Here is a 16,157-nt window from a genome sequence, read left to right on the forward strand (position 1 = left end):
AAAACACCCCAAAAACCCCACAAAAATAAAAGCCACAACAACCCAGTGCATTTCAGCATCATTTGCTAGGAATAAAAAGCAAAATTCACAAGTTTAAGACAATTATAATGATATGTGGCATTTCCAGTCCAAGGGTTATTGAAATAATTGAAAAAGTTCTAGTTAGACAAAACTTTGGATAAACAGTAATAGAAATATTAGATCCAGTGGAAGACTTTAAACTACAAGTTGATGGCAATTTAAGGATAAGCATGAATAACTGTTATAAAAATAATTTTCTCCTTTAGTCACACAGAAGTCTTGAATTATCTGATATATACAAAAAAAAGATGACACATATCACTGGAAACATAATTTAAGAAATATTTAATTGAGAGAAGCGAAGAAGTTTTTCTTGAAATGGCAGACATTTATCAATAAAAAATCATTCTACTTTTAAATTAAAGTAGTTAATCCTCAAATAACCTATGGGATATTTCAAAAAGTTAATGTGTTCTAAACCTTACCTCTTCTTCCTCTCTACAGGAGAAATAAAGAGTACAAGTCTGCTAACTTTGGTCTCAAAAACTAGATGTAAGAATAGTTTGAGTGTACATTGCATCTTTTAGACAACATTGGATCAGTTAACTTCATATAGCCCTTTTTTTCTACATTTCAAGCTGGGAGGGGGGGGGAAGTTGTGCTACATAATGCTATTTTCCTAAAGTGGATCAATTCAGACAAAATTTGGCCAGAGGGCACTTTTTTAATTTGTCCTATATCACTTCTTTTTCTTGAAAAAGAAAAAAAAAAAACAACATGAAAAGCTTTGAAATTTGCATCTCATTCACGGTTATTTGGTGGCTGCATTTTTAGTTCTGTGAAGGCCAAAAGCGTTGAAGAACTGTGTGCTTCAATAAACTTAAGTCATAAATTAATACTAATACATCGCTTTTCTACATGAAAGTTCTGAAAAGCCTACATTGGCAGAATTTAAACACACATGCAGGCAAAACAGTTTAGTGGTTGCTATAAAATATTAGGAATCAGCAGAGGTGAAAGAGTTGAAACTTTATTTTTAATAAATACATTTTTAAAAATTATGTTTCTAAAATGGCAAACATCACTTTGAAAATTTCCAGGAAGTATTAGACTAGGGAAGCATGCTGCCAAGAAAAATTACCTCCCAGGTTGGCAACTCCAGGGAATAGCATGATGGAGAAGCCAAGGCACCTCATGGAGCACCTTTTAAATTTAAGGTTGCAGAGTTCATTTAAAAAATAATAATAAAAAAATATTAAAAGGGTAACTGTTCCATGCTGTAATACAGGCATAGAAAACTCTTGATGCAATTCATCTGCATCTTGCAAACAAACAAAAATCCTCTTCAAAATCAACTTATTCCATGTTCATAATTTTAATGGTTTCTTCCAATTTTAGGAAGGAAAAACAGGTTTATAAACTTATTCCATCAGACAAAAAAAAAAAAAATCAATCGCAAACAATATATAAATCATCATAGTCTGACAGATATACCTACTTCTGAATATAGGGGAGGAGGCAGAAAACGAAACTCCTGGATATATGCAAATAATGGTCCTTGCAGTGCTCTCTGAAAATCATCAAAAGCAGCTACAGGTGCAAGGTCAGACTGTCTGTTTTCCTCTGTGACCACTTCTGCATAGCTAGGAGGTGCTGGAGGGAGAAGGTACACACAGTTCAACCAACAAGTTCTTAGGCATGACAAAATATGCAACATGATAAATATTAAACTTCAGCCACTGAAAGATTCACCAGCAGATAAACAATGACTTAAAAATTGTTAAACAAAAAAGGAAGACTATTTTGTATTATTCTGATATTGAGCTTATGTTCAAAGACAGACTGACCACTGTCTATTGTGGCTTAATTATTCTCTTAAAATTTAAATCAGACCAAAGATAATTTAATCTCTGTACAGGTAGAAATGACAAAACATTGCAGTCCTCTGTACTCCAGAAATCTCCAGGTCTGGGATTTGTACTTAAAAAAAGCAAGATATTAGACATGCAAAAAGAGAAGGAAGGAAATACATAATTCTTTCTTTGGCCATGAGAGATCTCCCATAGAAAAGAATATCTTTTCACAAAGCCTTGGCTACTAAAGCTGATGAGAAAGCCCAGAAACTGCTATTATGGGTTGCAAGGCCTTATAACCAAGGATGCAATTGGGATACTGGAAGTGGAAGCAATGAAGTTATGCACAGATACAATGGTATCCTGTGCTTTTATTTCTGCCACTTTCCAAAGAAACTAGATTTCACTGCCTGTCCTAGAGACCAAAAGGCAGGGAGGGAAAAAAATCTCTTGCTCTACACAGAAAAAGCAGGTGGCAAGAAAACATCCACAATGGATTTCCTGTGGGCTTTACTATAAAAGGATGTAATTTGACTCTGTTAACAAGACTGCAATGAATAAAGCAGACAAAAACTATAAGAGAGTAGCAAATTGATTGGGATTTGTATTATCAAGTTACCTTCTAGTCTTTCAGGCAGAGTCAGACCAAGCCAATTCATGTTCATGCTACCCTGGCTGCTTACACTTGATGTTCTGCTACCAAATGGATGTAGAGGAATGGTACCAATGACCAGTGGTAAGTTAAGGAATAAATCCACAGCTCCTGGAATATCGACATATACCTGAAGAAAAATGAAACAAGTATATGATTAAAATGTGGGGTTTTATCAGCATTTCATAAGTATTAGCCTAAGTTATCTTTCTATGAAAGTTTTCATTATAAGCTTGTTTCTAATAGCCCCTTTTAGTGCCCATGCCCCTATGGAGACATGAGCTCTTCAAGTTAAGAAGAGTCTTAACATGAGCCCTCACATGGAAATGAAGTCTACTCATTAAACATTTGCTTAGTTGACAGACAGCTGCTTTAAGAACTTGCATGATTTAAACTACATTTACTTACCAGACCTCCTGTCATGACACTAATACCAGAACATGTATTTCTTTCATAACTAATGACCACAAAATGCTGTACCAGAAATTTGTATGGCATGTTGGAAGCTACTCACTCTCGTGAGGGAAACAGACTGCCCAACATACCATCAGTGAATACTCCACACGGATTATACTACAGTCAAGGATTGAAGGGGAAACAGGTGGAATTTTCAACTGTTTGCCATTCCAGGTTTCTGTTTTGCCAGATGACAAGGATTCCCCACGGAGGTTGGCAACAAGCTGTCTGACTTCCTTCATTTTCCCTTTGGCATAGAATGCCTGTGTTTGGTAAATGGTTGCCTTTGGCACCACCATACGGGAAGAGCAATTCTCAATCTCAGCAAAGATCTGAATTGATTCACCTGAAACAAAAAGAAAAAAAAAAAAACAACAAAAAAGGCCCAAACAAAAAACTCAACAAAACACACCAGAATTTCAATTTCTCTTTACATTTACAAGGCAGCTTAAGCAAACTTTCACATTCTTTATACTGTTATAACAATGCTGCTATCACTGCTCTACCTGAAAAAAAAACATCCACTGATGCTAATAGAAACAAGATCCTCATGAGCTGTTCTAAAAGGAAAAAGAAAACAACACATCCAAAAAAAGATACCAGTCTAGCACCCAAAACATGCCAGTCTAACAGATGGGGTCATTGAACCATCTAGAGATACAAGTAGTGCTCTTAGTTAACAGGGTATGACGAGAAGATTGCTAAATGCAGACTGATGTGGTACAAATATCCTTAATGTTTCATTTATGTAAAAACAGTAGTACAGACTCCATCTTTAAAAAGGAAGGAAAACCACACAGAATTAATTATAGGATCACATACCTGGGGTGTAGCCCTTTCTTTCAATTTTGGCACTTAAAGATATTGGGCCTGAGGTACAAAGCCAACAACATAGAGTCTTTTCTTTTGTGCCTGCTTGGGGTGACTGCAAGAAGAAGAAAAGTATTTCCCATCAAATTAGGAGCTCCATCAATCTCATCACTTATTTAAACCAACACAGGAAAATAATAATTTTCATAATGTGCTTATTAGTACATATTTTGATAAACGAAGCTGCTTTCATAGGAAAAGTCTCAAGCAGTTTAAACAGCATTATACAGATACACTGTTTGTCCTAATTCCACTGGTGTATTCGTATTGCTTTTTCTGCGATCCTCCATACTACAGCCACAATTATAACAATACTAAGAGAAAATACTGTATAGCTTAAAACAAAAGGCTTCATAGCCTACACATCCCAACATAATGCTGCAGACCTTTTCATTTAACTAACAGTAAATTAGAACATCTTCAAACTTTCCATTAAGATGCATTTCCAAATCAAAATAACTAAGCTAAACTACTGTAACCTTTACTCCTGCTATTTCCTCTGTTTCTGAATAATCCTGTTTCATCTATGTTTAAAAGACTTATTTTACACAACACCAGGATTTAGGGCTTGATCCAAAGCCCACTAAAGTCAAATGAGAACCCTTCAATTTTCATGGAGTTTGTGCAAGGTCCCTTTGCAAGCTGATTTTTCACCCATACACACAAGAAATTGGTTTCAATGGTCTTCTAATTTTCTTTCCCCTCTAGATTAAAATTTGAGAAGGGGATAAAATAAGGGATTTTTAGGCCAGACTGAAATCAAATCCTCTATGAAAGCTGTTGCGATATTAAAGTTATTTTAATAAAAATGATATTTCTGAAAAGGATCATACAGAATTGCGATAATTTCCTCCCCATCAGTATAAAACTATCCATGTGGAAATTATCAATTATGCACTAAATTTTTTACTTTGCATTTTCAAATTAGCAGTCCCTCACCAAAATATTAAGCATTGCATTGTTCCTTCATAGATTATTCTTTATTTATAATTTAAGAGGATCAGTTAACCAAATTTTCTTCCTTAATGAGAGTCTACAATTTGGTAGTATCAGTTTAGACCAACAAATGCATTTTACATCTTCTAAAGATCAAGCAACTCCAAGTACAGGATATCTTAGCCTTCAAAATACCTGCAGTTAAAGAGTTGTTAAACTGATAAAATACTTAAAATAAGAGCTGTACTTAAACTAACAAATAAATATTAGGTAAAGTTACATGCTGACGTTGTTTCAGTTATTATACTTTATTATTTTTATGTCAGAAAAGGAGTGAGTAGTTCTGTCAGTTCTTACCAGTAATGAAGGAGTGTTGATATCTATATGTTCAAAGACTGTAAATTCCTTCTTTAATTTTACTGGTAGAAGCCAAGGCCGATGCAATTCAGCTTTCACCCAATACCGCACACTGCCGTGCTTGCCTTCAAATGAGGTAGCAAGTGGTCTGTTCAGGACAAAAGTCAAAGTTGAGTAAAGTTTTTCTCTTGTTATAAGTGCATATTATATTATTGGCTTTTCTCAAATATTAAAATTAATGCTATATATATAATGTTGGAGAACTTTGCTTATTAATATAGTATCTTATTTTTCTGCTATTAACAAAACTTAGAAATATTAGTGTCATATGTGTTTATTTCCTAGGCTGTAGTAGAGTATTAAAATAAAGACTGCTTTTGTTCATATAACCCAGAGAATGAAAAGATAATCAGAAAACCCACCCTGCATTCCCAGATTATTTTATCCAGATGAAGACAGCAGTGACTGGAGCTCCAAGGGAGGAATTTATTGAACCTCTGTTATCAGGGAGTGTGAGACTCCACAGAGCAAAGATTAATCTATTGGGGAGGGGGGAGTTGAAGCTAAACAAAGGAACATCTAAAACTTAAGAGGAATGTTTGAATCGTGCATAAGAATTTATGAATATGCAAAAGATCTGTGTTTTTAAGGGACAATCCCTTGTTAGTAAAGCATGCTTTTGGCTGAATGCTGAGGCACCTGGCTCTATTTGTTCATTTTGCTTTATTTCTGTCTCCTAATTGTCTTTCTATTAAACTTTTTAAATTTTATATTAAAAATATGTGAACCTTGTTTTTCTCAAGTGGGTGCTCACTCTGGGATAAACACCTCACCTCTGTGACCACCGAGAGATCCTGAGCGGAGAAAAGGTGGACCCCACTCCATTTCTTCTGGTGTGAATCAGTGGTTGCAGGTAAATACCCCATGGACAAGAAGGAGAAAAAAATAAAGCAAAGGAAAGGGAAAAGGCTCCCTAAACCGCTGTATTTAGCTCCATAATTCTTGTGCACAAAAACACGAAGAAACAAGGATTGTAAATATTTTTCGGGGGAGCACAAAGGGGGGTTGCGAGATACCCCCCAGGGTGACTGGGACTGGGTCTCAGGGGAGGCGTTAGACCCCTCAGGGAAAAGGGAGCCGAAGGTTTTCTTAGCACAATCCACTGGGAAAACAGGATAAAAGTGAGGATCCCCAAAACTTTGCCAGGTTGAGGATTAAATCCAAGAAATTTTGGCTTAGTGCTGCTAAATTGAGGATTAATCCAAGAAACCTGGAACATTTGATACCTTACAATACCTATGGGTGAATATTAACAAGTGACTTGAAAGTAAAAGGTACCTTGTTGTTTTGTTGTAAGAATGAATGAGGGTGAGACAGATGTGAGTATGAGTAAATAAATGTGTGTGGTTGTTGATTTAAAGTTTGACTTTGTTTTCTGGAAGGAGGTGGATTGTATTGTGTTGTTGAAGAAGAAAAATTTTCTGTGCTGAGGAGGGTGAGAGTGAGGACAGGGGCGATGCCACCACGGGGACTGGGAGGGGCTGGGTCACGGTGGGGACGCTTGGTGTGGTTCCCTTCCTCCCTGTTGGGCTCCTGTCTCGGAGCCTCAGAGTGGCAAAACGGGGCTGGGACTTGTGGTCCAGGAGCCGCAAAGGTTTTACCCCAAATTGGTTTTCAGTAAGACTGTGTCCCAGGGTGACAGCTCTGGTCCCAGAGCAGAGTCAAGGTTATTTTTAGAAGTGATTCCCTCCTCCAGCAGTTCCCACTTTCCCCCGGGCAGCTGGAGCCTCTGGAGGGGAGTTGCTCCTGTGTGCTGTGGGCTGGCGTGCGGCTCGGGCAGGGCCTTGGGGAGAGGAAGCAGAAGGAGTTGAGGGGTTCCTCTGAGACCCTAATTTTCCATGCCAAAGTTTTGCAAAGCCTCGGGCACATTTGGTTCTGTAATTCCAGGAGTGAGGACTGGTATGGGACTGTCTCAGGGAGCTCTTTCTTAGTCAGATGTGCGAGTGGGATGCCGAGTGGTGCCAGCGTGTGGCATCAGCTCCAATTGGGGGAGGGGGTACCCTGTGGCTTCAGCTCTTGTTTTCCGAAGTCCCAGGAGAATGCCCTGTGTGGCTGTGCTGTGGGCTTCTGCAGCAGCAGGCTGTGTCTCTGTTTAAAGTCTGGGATTTCAGGAAGAGCAGTGAAGTTTGGAGAGGAGCTTGGAAGGATTCCAGGGGATGCATCCAGGGAGAAAATAAAGAAAAAGTAGGTTCTGTTTTTTTGGGGGTGAATGCCATCTGAAGCCTTTGATAACTTTGGGGGTAGGCCCCCAAGAAGGACTATTAGAATTTGTGGTTGATTCTGAAGCAGAAAGAACTTATGTGGTAGAGATTCCAGAAGGATGTAGTGTAGGTGGTGACACGGTAGAGGTAGCAGGGGGAGAAGGGTTTGAGATTCCTGTCATTGGAGCTGTAGAAATTGGAGGAGAAACCAGAATAGGAACAGGAGATGTCTTCTTAGTTCCTGGAGCAGACATCAACTTGTTGGGAAGGGACTTGCAAATACAATTGGGAATGGGGCTTGTTCCAGGGAAGGAAGATATCGAGAACACCTGGGGACACCAGGTTGGGGGGTTGCCAGGTTTGGGGGTTTTTTGACCGCCTTTATGCAAGTGGCAGGATCTCGGGGGCTGCAGCGGGGGCTGGTCCGTGTGGGTGGCGTCCAGCAGGGCCTGGCCTGACAGCTTCCAGTTTTCGCCCACCCAGTGGAGGTAGTGCGGGGCGCAGTTTGCGTGGGGCACTGCTGGGGTCGGGAACTGCCTTGGCTGTGCCAGGGTCTCGAGGGGCGCAGGGTTGCCGGACGCTCTTGCCAGACCGGCGGCGGCGCTGGGCATGGTTCGCACAGTTTGCCGCTAAGGAGCGGGCTGGCCCGGTGGCAGAGCCCCCGGACCGGAGCGCTGAAACCCAGCGCTGTGCTCTCCGGGCACTGCCGACTTGGCTGTGGTGGGGGCAGGATGCGCTGAGCATGCCAGTCCTGTGTGTGTGGGGACAGCGCAGAAGAGGGAGGTGGGGCACGGGCTTCGCCCCCAGGGTCCCCCCGCCCGCAGAGCGAGCTGCTAAAACAGAGCCCGCCCTGGCCGGAGCCGCTGCGGCAGCGGGAGAAGAACGAGGGGCAGCCTGAAAGAGCTGCTGTGAATAAAAAGAGCAGTGGGTTTTGGACACGATTTTCTGAACCTGAGCGAGTTTCAGCCTGTCAGTGGCTGATCTGTTTCCCAAGGGAAAGTCTCTTGAGAACATTTTTCTCTCTCAAGGACTGTTTTCCTGTAAATAGCTTTGGTTCTCAAAATAATATCGCACAGATATTCTGAGTGTTTTTTCTCTTGTCCCACCAATGGGATGAGAGAGATGTTGTTCCTTTGACCAATCATGTTAACCTGTATCGGAACACCTTATAAAAAGGGTTGAAAACCCCGAAATAAAGGCTTTTGCCTCCTTGGAAATAAAACCTCTGCTGATGTGATATGAACCCTCGCTTCCTACTTCGTGTCCTCTAGCGACAGTGGGTGATAAGACCAAGGCAAAGGTAGCCTTAATCCCTCGCTAGTTCTCCAAACGTTGCCAAGTTGTTTAATTTTGATCTCTTAAAACAAAATCTCTTTTTCCTCTCTTCCTTTCTTTCCTTTTTTTCGTTGTTAAGAGGAAGGGATTTTTTTGTTCTAAGAAACTGTTAGAAGAATAAGTCTGTGAAGCTAGTTACTTAGTTAGTTAGTTAGTTAGTTAGGTAGGTAGTTTTTACCCAGAGGGTAAAAAGCTGATAGATGTGATTCATCTCATGTCAAGACTAACCTGGCCTTTCTTGTTTAACTAATTATGACTCACAAAAAATTACCTCTACGTTTCCCTTTATAACTGTTAAGCTTTTTTTGCTAAACCCAAAAGTTTTAGAGAATGCTGAAGGAAAATCCTGATGTGATGTTTTCACTGTCCCTGTGCTATTAAGTTCTTTTCAGGTACTACTGATAACTGAGGCAGCAATCCAAACCAAAGAAAGAGGGTGGATCCACGTCAGTAAAATCAAAGGACCTGAGAAGGAACCTGAGGAGTGGACTATATAGCATCTGAACCGGGTGATACCAAATTAACTCTTAAGCGGGACTGAGTGGTAAAGAGCTGGGACGATCCAAATGATCCAAGGAATGTACAAAGAATCATACCTAAATGAGGAATAAGGTCAAGCTTATATCAGTGGTTTCAAGTGCTGTCTGGACAAACTCTGAGATACCTCTGATACCCCCCTTGGGAAAAAATACTTCCACATCAAACAGGAGTATTTGGACTGTTTTGGTCAGGAGGTCCTCATATTCTGGCTTTAGCCTGTGACTTATACAAGGAGGAAGGAGAATTACAACTCCCATCAGTGCCATACCATATACCCTGTCTGAATCATCCCAATACTGGACATACGAGCTAGGTTAAAAGTAAATGTTTAAATTGTGGAAAAATTGGTATTGTAGTTCACAAAATTAAGGCTCTCATTGCATGAAGTGTCGTATGCCAAATCTACTAAGAACAATTGAAAAAATAACCCTGCTGTGTGGATGGGAATTACTAGTGCCTGTTGAGCAGGAAATACCTGAGGAATGGTGGGAAACTACGGTTAAGAGGTGTCAAAAGAGATTTGCCTAGAAACTGACACAAAGAAGGTGACAAGGAAATAGAGGGCAAGATCGGGTTGGCCACTGAATTTGCCACCAAGAAGATCCTATACACCTGCTATGGGCTGCTACCCCATAGGCATGGGAGGTGGGGGTAGAAGCCATACCAGACCTCTGTTATTCCTTCTTCTGTCACTCATTTTTTGTCTTTTCCCTTTTGAGATATTGGCAAAGTCATGTCACAGACGCTACCGAAAGCTGTATATGGAAAGACACCGAGGTTCCTTTTTAATTACTCATACCCGTGTCAACAGTCACTGTTAAAACCCATCCAAACTAAGTAATTGTATGCACAACAGGAAAAAATACTGGATTGTGGAAAACTTAGGAACAAGGGGTAACAGGTCGGGAAGTGAATGTCCAAAAGGGGAGAGATGGATTTGTTCTACACATGTTAGTGGGAGTAAAAGTCCAAGATTTAGTAAAAGAACAACTGGTAAGCAAAAATGCAAAACCAGCACAGCAATCTAACTCTGTGTCAGCTTCATTTAAAGATTTGTATACAAAACTTGAACAACAATTAGAAAAAGAAGTAGATATCTCAAGACTGGGGAAAAATCAGTTTGCGGAATTGGGAGAAAGAATAAGTAAGGAACTTAACCAACTGTTGGGTCTGGGGGGGGGGGCTTGGATGTCAGAGGAATGGCCATGGAAAGGCAGCAGCTTAGGACCAATTTAACTCCTTAAGTGGAACCAGACAACTACAAGGGGGGAAAACCGACCAGGAGGGTGGGTTCTAAGTTCAACAGTGATAGGGGAAGAATGTCTCTGGCACACTGGGAATGTAATGAAGTAGGAAATACTTAATGAATACTTAATGAAGTAGGAAATACTCCCTGTAAGAGATATAAGTTTAGTAATGGAACTTCTACATGGTGGATCCCAGAGGAACCAACTCTGTACTGGACTCGGAGAAAAACAAAAGAAGGGAACTGTAAGAATAATAACAAAATTTGACTTTTTCAATGTAATGATACAGGCAAGAATCCTTATTTTGGAATCTCAGAAGTCTCCAAATTTTGGAAGAATGTAAATCTGAAGCATAAATTTTGAAAAATTTAAGATATTAGAAAAGCTAAGGCCTTAATTAAAATTAATTTTTGTTAAATCTAATAAAAAAACTAATCCTTGTTAAATTTAATAGAGAGGCACTACTAGAATTAGGAGCTAATCATTAGCCAATAAGTAATTGTCTTTCAACCTTATGTTTGTTCAGCTGGGCTTGTAATGAGAAACGTAAAATCTTGTAAGGAACTTCAAGAACATAAGACAATTGCAAACCACAAACCAACTGGAAACATGAAACTAGGAACATGGCCAGGGGTTCATTTGTCACTTTGGACTGAAAAGGTAGAAAGGTCAGAATGAGGAAGAGCCATATCCCTTCCTCCCTCCCACGACCCCTACTCATAAAAAGACCACCAACCCATTTTGAAGGACAAACTACGCATGCTTAATTGCTTTTTTTCTAATTAGTATAAGAAACGGAGAGTGGGTGGTAACTGGGTTATGAATATGTATTTGTATTCAATATCTCGGTAAATAAAAAGTTTGCAATCGCCTGTATTCGGGGCCGTGTGTATTAAGGGGTGATCCTGCACATCGGCCCAGCGCTGCCAATAACCCTTTTAATAACACTTTTTAACCCTAATCGGTCAAAGAGTCTTTGTCCGTTACAGTTGGATACTGATACTAGATCATATCCATATTTTGGTAAAACAAATCAACAGAAAAATGACTACTGGAAAGCACCAGATGGCTTATTTTGGATATGTGGAAAAAGAGCATACCCAAGACTCCCCCCCGGTGGAAAGGGAGTTGTACTCTAGGAATTATACAGCCACGACTTTTTCTTTTACCAGGACCAAATGAGGATCAACTAAGAGTACCAGTTTATGAGGACCTAAAAAGAAATAAAAGAGATTTGATTGGAGGATTTCAAAAATGGGGAGATGAGGAATGGCCCCCTGAACACCTATTAGAAACATATGGGCCAGACACCTGGGCACAAGATGGGAGTTGGGGGTATCAAACCAAATTTATATGTTAAATCACTTTATAAGACTCCAGGCAGTTGTAGAAGTAAAAAAAATTAAAACTGCTTCGGTACTGGAATTAATATCCACTCAACAAAGCCAAACAAGAGCTGCAGTGTATCAGAATAGGTTGGCTTTAGACTATTTGTTAGCTGTAGAAGGAGGTGTTTGTGGGAAATTTAATACATCAGATTGTTGTTTGAAAATAGATGACAATGGGGATGTTGTTCTGGATATAGTCAATGATATCAGAAAAATACTCCATGTACCGGTTCAAAAATGGGAATCAATGCTGAAAACTAGCTAGTAGGATAACCTACTGGGAATAGAATTCCTTTTGTGCACTACAGCTGGTTTGATATTTCTTCCTTGTTGGATCCCTTGTTCTATTCAACTAATCACCAGTGTAGTCCAAGGCATGCAAGTGGTAACAATGCCTATGGAGCCAAAATTGACTGCATCTAGAACAGCACAAAAGATTATGGTATAAAAGAAACAAAATAATGTATAAGACCCCTTTGAAGAAGTAAAATTGATTTGGGAAAAAGAAATGAGTGAATAATGAAGGTGAGAAAGCAAGAAATATTGTTCAAGCCAAATGATTTATAAAAAGAAAGAGGGAGGATATTGTTATAAGTGCATATTATATTATTAGCTTTACACAAATATTAAAATGAATGCTATATGAATAATGTTGGAAAACATTGCTGCATGAAACTTAGAAATAGTGGTGTAATATATATATATATAGTAATATATATATATATATGTTTTTAGGCTATAGTATAGTATTAAAATAAAGACTGCTTTTGTTCATATAACCCAGATGAGAGGAATGACAGGTTTGTCTTTACAAACAAGCTGTGGGTCTGCTGATAAGATGAAACTCTCACTGAGAGATAACAGAAACAATGGGATGGATTCCACTGAAAGATGAAAGAGACACTAAGAAAACACCACGAATTCCACAAGAGTTAAGAATTAAGAAGGGGATTATGCATTGGAGGGGTGGTGGGGGGGGGGGGGTGTCCAGGTATCAGGCGTTCCAGGAAGCCTGTACCTCACAAGTACCTCAGCCTATGGGGAAAGAGAGAAGGGACGTGGCCGGAAAATTATGATAAAAAGGGGGCTGCGCCCTCCAAAAGTTTGAGAGACCCCAGGAGAATGCCCCATGGCCTCTCCCTTTATTCAAATAAAGTAACAGGACTATAACTACTATATAACTACTCTGTGAGTTATAGAGTTTTTCTATCCGCATATCACAGAGAATGAAAAGATAATCAGAAAACCCACCCTGCATTCCCAGATTATTTTATCCACATGAAGACAGTGGTGACCAGAGCTCCAAGGGAGGAATTTATTGAACCTCTGTTATCAGGGAGTGTGAGACTCAACGGAGCCAAGATTAATCTATTGGGGGGAGGGGGGAGTTTAAACAGAGGAATAGTTAAATTTAAGAGGAATGTTTGAATCATGCATAAGAATCTATGAATATGCAAGAATTGGTGTTTTTAAGGGACAATCCTTTGTTAGTAAGATGTGATCTTGGCTGAATGCAGAGGCACCCGGCCGTATTTGTTCATTTTGCTTTATTTCTGTCTCCTAATTGTCTTTTTTGATTAAACTTTTTTAATTATACCAAAAAAGTTTACCTCGTTTTTCACACTCTCATTCCAGTAATGATGCAATTGATCATGTTTGGAATTAGTATGTTGTTGGGGTTTAGGATTTTTCCCTTTGTTCCTTTTTCTTAGGGAATTTTCTGCCATTTTGTTTCTAAGAACTATTAACGACCCGTCCTTAAAGAGAGACAAAAGAAGTAACCACAGAGATGGGGGAGGAGTGCAGCTGGCTTTACTATCGTACCTGAGGGGGCATTCTCCTGGAAAGGGCAGAGATATCGTGAGATTTGGGCTGGGGAAAGGGGCTGGATGCAGCTACTAGCTCTCACTTGCCCTCTCGGCGTCAGAGTAGGACGATTGAGTTGCAGCCTACTGGGGGGGTGGGGGGGGAGGGTGGAGGAGAATTTGCTGCCACCGCCGGAGCCCAGCCCCGTCCTGGTTTTTCTGGTGCGGGTGAGCCTTTGCTCACGAGAGCAGCCACTGAACTGGGACCTTATTAACACCCTACCTCACTAAAAAAAGGGGACTCTCACCATCTGCTCGGGTACCTCAGGGGAAACCCCGGGATCCCAAGCCCTTTCCCCCTCCCAGGGAGCCTCTCCCTGCTGTGTTCGGGAGCCGGGCTGCCACTGCCTGGCCCACGCCGTTTCTTTGCCACTGCTCCGGGTCTTTTGCTACACTGTAGCCCTGCACCCCCTGCCTGCCGGGACGCCACGCGGCTCCAGCTACAGCTGAGCAGTTTCTGATACATCTCGTCTACCACTCGGGGATTTTGCTTGTCCCTGCTTATGGATGCTAACTCTGAAACAGAGTGCCTGTAGAAATCACAGGCCGCATAGCTTCTCAGTCTTGCCTGAGAAAGCTGCCTGGGAAAACATGAGGAGGAATCAAAACAATCCTCAGAGACAGAAAACAGCCTTGCAGGTGTTGTTTTTCTGTTCCTTGTTTTCTTTGCAGGAGGAGGTCGGGGGGGGTGGTGTGCCCCACTGATCAATGATGGTGATGTAGTAGTTTGCTAACCAATAAGAGTTTCCTTTCTGTACTTTCCACGGATCGCTCTATAAAAAAAGACCTGAAGCAATAAACTGGGAGATATTCTCCTGTTCGACTCCAAGAGAGCCTGTGTCGTTCTTCCCAGCCGTTCCTAATAGAGCGACACCTGCTGTTTCAGCTTGCTGCTTCCAAGGTCCATGCTACAGCTCCTTTTGCTCTCCAGAGGGGCACAAGGATTGGCTGCCCCTGGGGGTTTTTAAAGGAAGCCCCTTTTCCATCCCTTCTGCCGGCTGTGCCCGCCATTGTCCACGTGCAGAGAGATGACTGAACTCGCGCCACAGAGTCCCCTGCAGCCGCGGGGGAATCATCACACCTGCCCTGCCCAGCTGCGGAGCCACCAGCGCCCTTGCCGGCTGTGACCATAACTACACCAAAGGAGAAGGTGCCTGACAGCCGAGAGAAGGCTCTTACTGGGTTTCTGGTTTTGTTTGTTGTTGCTGCCGTTGTTGTTATTTGTTCGCCTTGTTATACATATACATACACATACTAGTAAAGAACTGTTATTACTTTTCCCATATCTTTGCCTAAAAGCCCCTTAGTTTCAAAGTTATAATAATTCAGAGGGAAGGGGGTCATATTCTCCATTCCAAGGGAAGTTCCTGTCTTCCGTGGTAGACACCTGTCTTTCAAACCAAGACAGATGTAGAATTGTATTTTTAATGTATCATAATAAGCATAACTTATTTGCACCATTTCCATATCTCAGAAAAAGGTAATGTTAAAGTTGGGGAAATATATCATCTCCGATTCATTCAACGGTAGTTTTATAGAAGTTTTAAGAATCAATTAAATAACTGTGTAAGAAAAGTGCCAGAAGAATACACATCTCCTTCAGAGGCCATTTTCAAGTGTAGAATAAAGCATGCCCTTTTAAGGTCAAATTAAGGCCACCAAGAAAAATTAGCATTAGTCCCATCCCATTATTATTTTCGACATTGTATTCTGTAAATAACTGTTGTCTCAGTTTTGGAAGACAAGTGTCTGCTAGGGAGGACAGGAGCCTCCTCTGGAATGAAAATGTAGACCCCCCTCCCTCCGAATTATTATAATTCTGAAATCAAGGGCTCTCAGGCAGAGATCCTGGGACAGGAATAACAGTTCTTTACTAGTATGTATAACGAGGCACACAAACAACAATAACTACAGCGTTAGCAACAAAACAGAACCAGGGACCCCGTGACAGCCTTCTCGACCGAGACAGGAAAGGATGGAGGAGAGAGAAGCTTTGCTTCACAAGCCCCCTCGGACGGGCAGTCCCGGTGCTCCTGCAGAGCTCTGAGGAACACTTAGCTGGAACAGCAGGGATGAGCTGAGATCCTGGGCCGGTGGCTGAGGTGTATCAGCAGCTCTGCGGCAGTGGCTGGCACTGCCGCACGTCCCGGCAGGACAGGGGGTGCGAGGCCCAGCAACGAAGAGGGAAGAAGGAGAAGAAGAAGCAGCAGCTTCATCTGGGTGATGGCGAAATTCCCTTCTCTCCATAGCAACAGCTCTCTGCCCCAAAGTGTCCTTCTCTGAAGCTGAAGAAGCCTGCCAAACTGTCCCCGCCCTCCCCTTTTCCTGCCCCCTTCCCCCCTGGACCCAGCCGAACTCTTTGTGTTTCTCAAGTAC

The 16,157-nt window shown here is 41.2% G+C and overlaps 1 protein-coding gene and 1 long non-coding RNA gene across 2 annotated transcripts in view; one reads left to right on the plus strand and one right to left on the minus strand.

The window, feature by feature from the left end:
- Positions 1-16,157, plus strand: part of LOC131592520 (uncharacterized) — a 189,138-nt gene that overhangs the window by 27,742 nt on the left and 145,239 nt on the right. The window lies entirely within an intron of this gene.
- LOC131592504 (arrestin domain-containing protein 3-like) overlaps positions 1-16,157 on the minus strand; it is a 65,816-nt gene that overhangs the window by 10,203 nt on the left and 39,456 nt on the right. Inside the window, exons 3-7 of the mRNA XM_058864055.1 lie at positions 5,146-5,293; positions 3,805-3,907; positions 3,072-3,328; positions 2,494-2,656; positions 1,520-1,674 (exon numbers count right to left, since the gene is read on the minus strand). Of these exons, the coding sequence (XP_058720038.1) occupies positions 1,520-1,674; positions 2,494-2,656; positions 3,072-3,328; positions 3,805-3,907; positions 5,146-5,293 (826 nt within the window). The remainder of the gene's footprint in view (positions 1-1,519; positions 1,675-2,493; positions 2,657-3,071; positions 3,329-3,804; positions 3,908-5,145; positions 5,294-16,157) is intronic.

Source organism: Poecile atricapillus, chromosome W, assembly GCF_030490865.1.
Source record: "Poecile atricapillus isolate bPoeAtr1 chromosome W, bPoeAtr1.hap1, whole genome shotgun sequence".
In the NCBI taxonomy this organism is placed as follows: Eukaryota; Metazoa; Chordata; class Aves; order Passeriformes; family Paridae; genus Poecile; species Poecile atricapillus.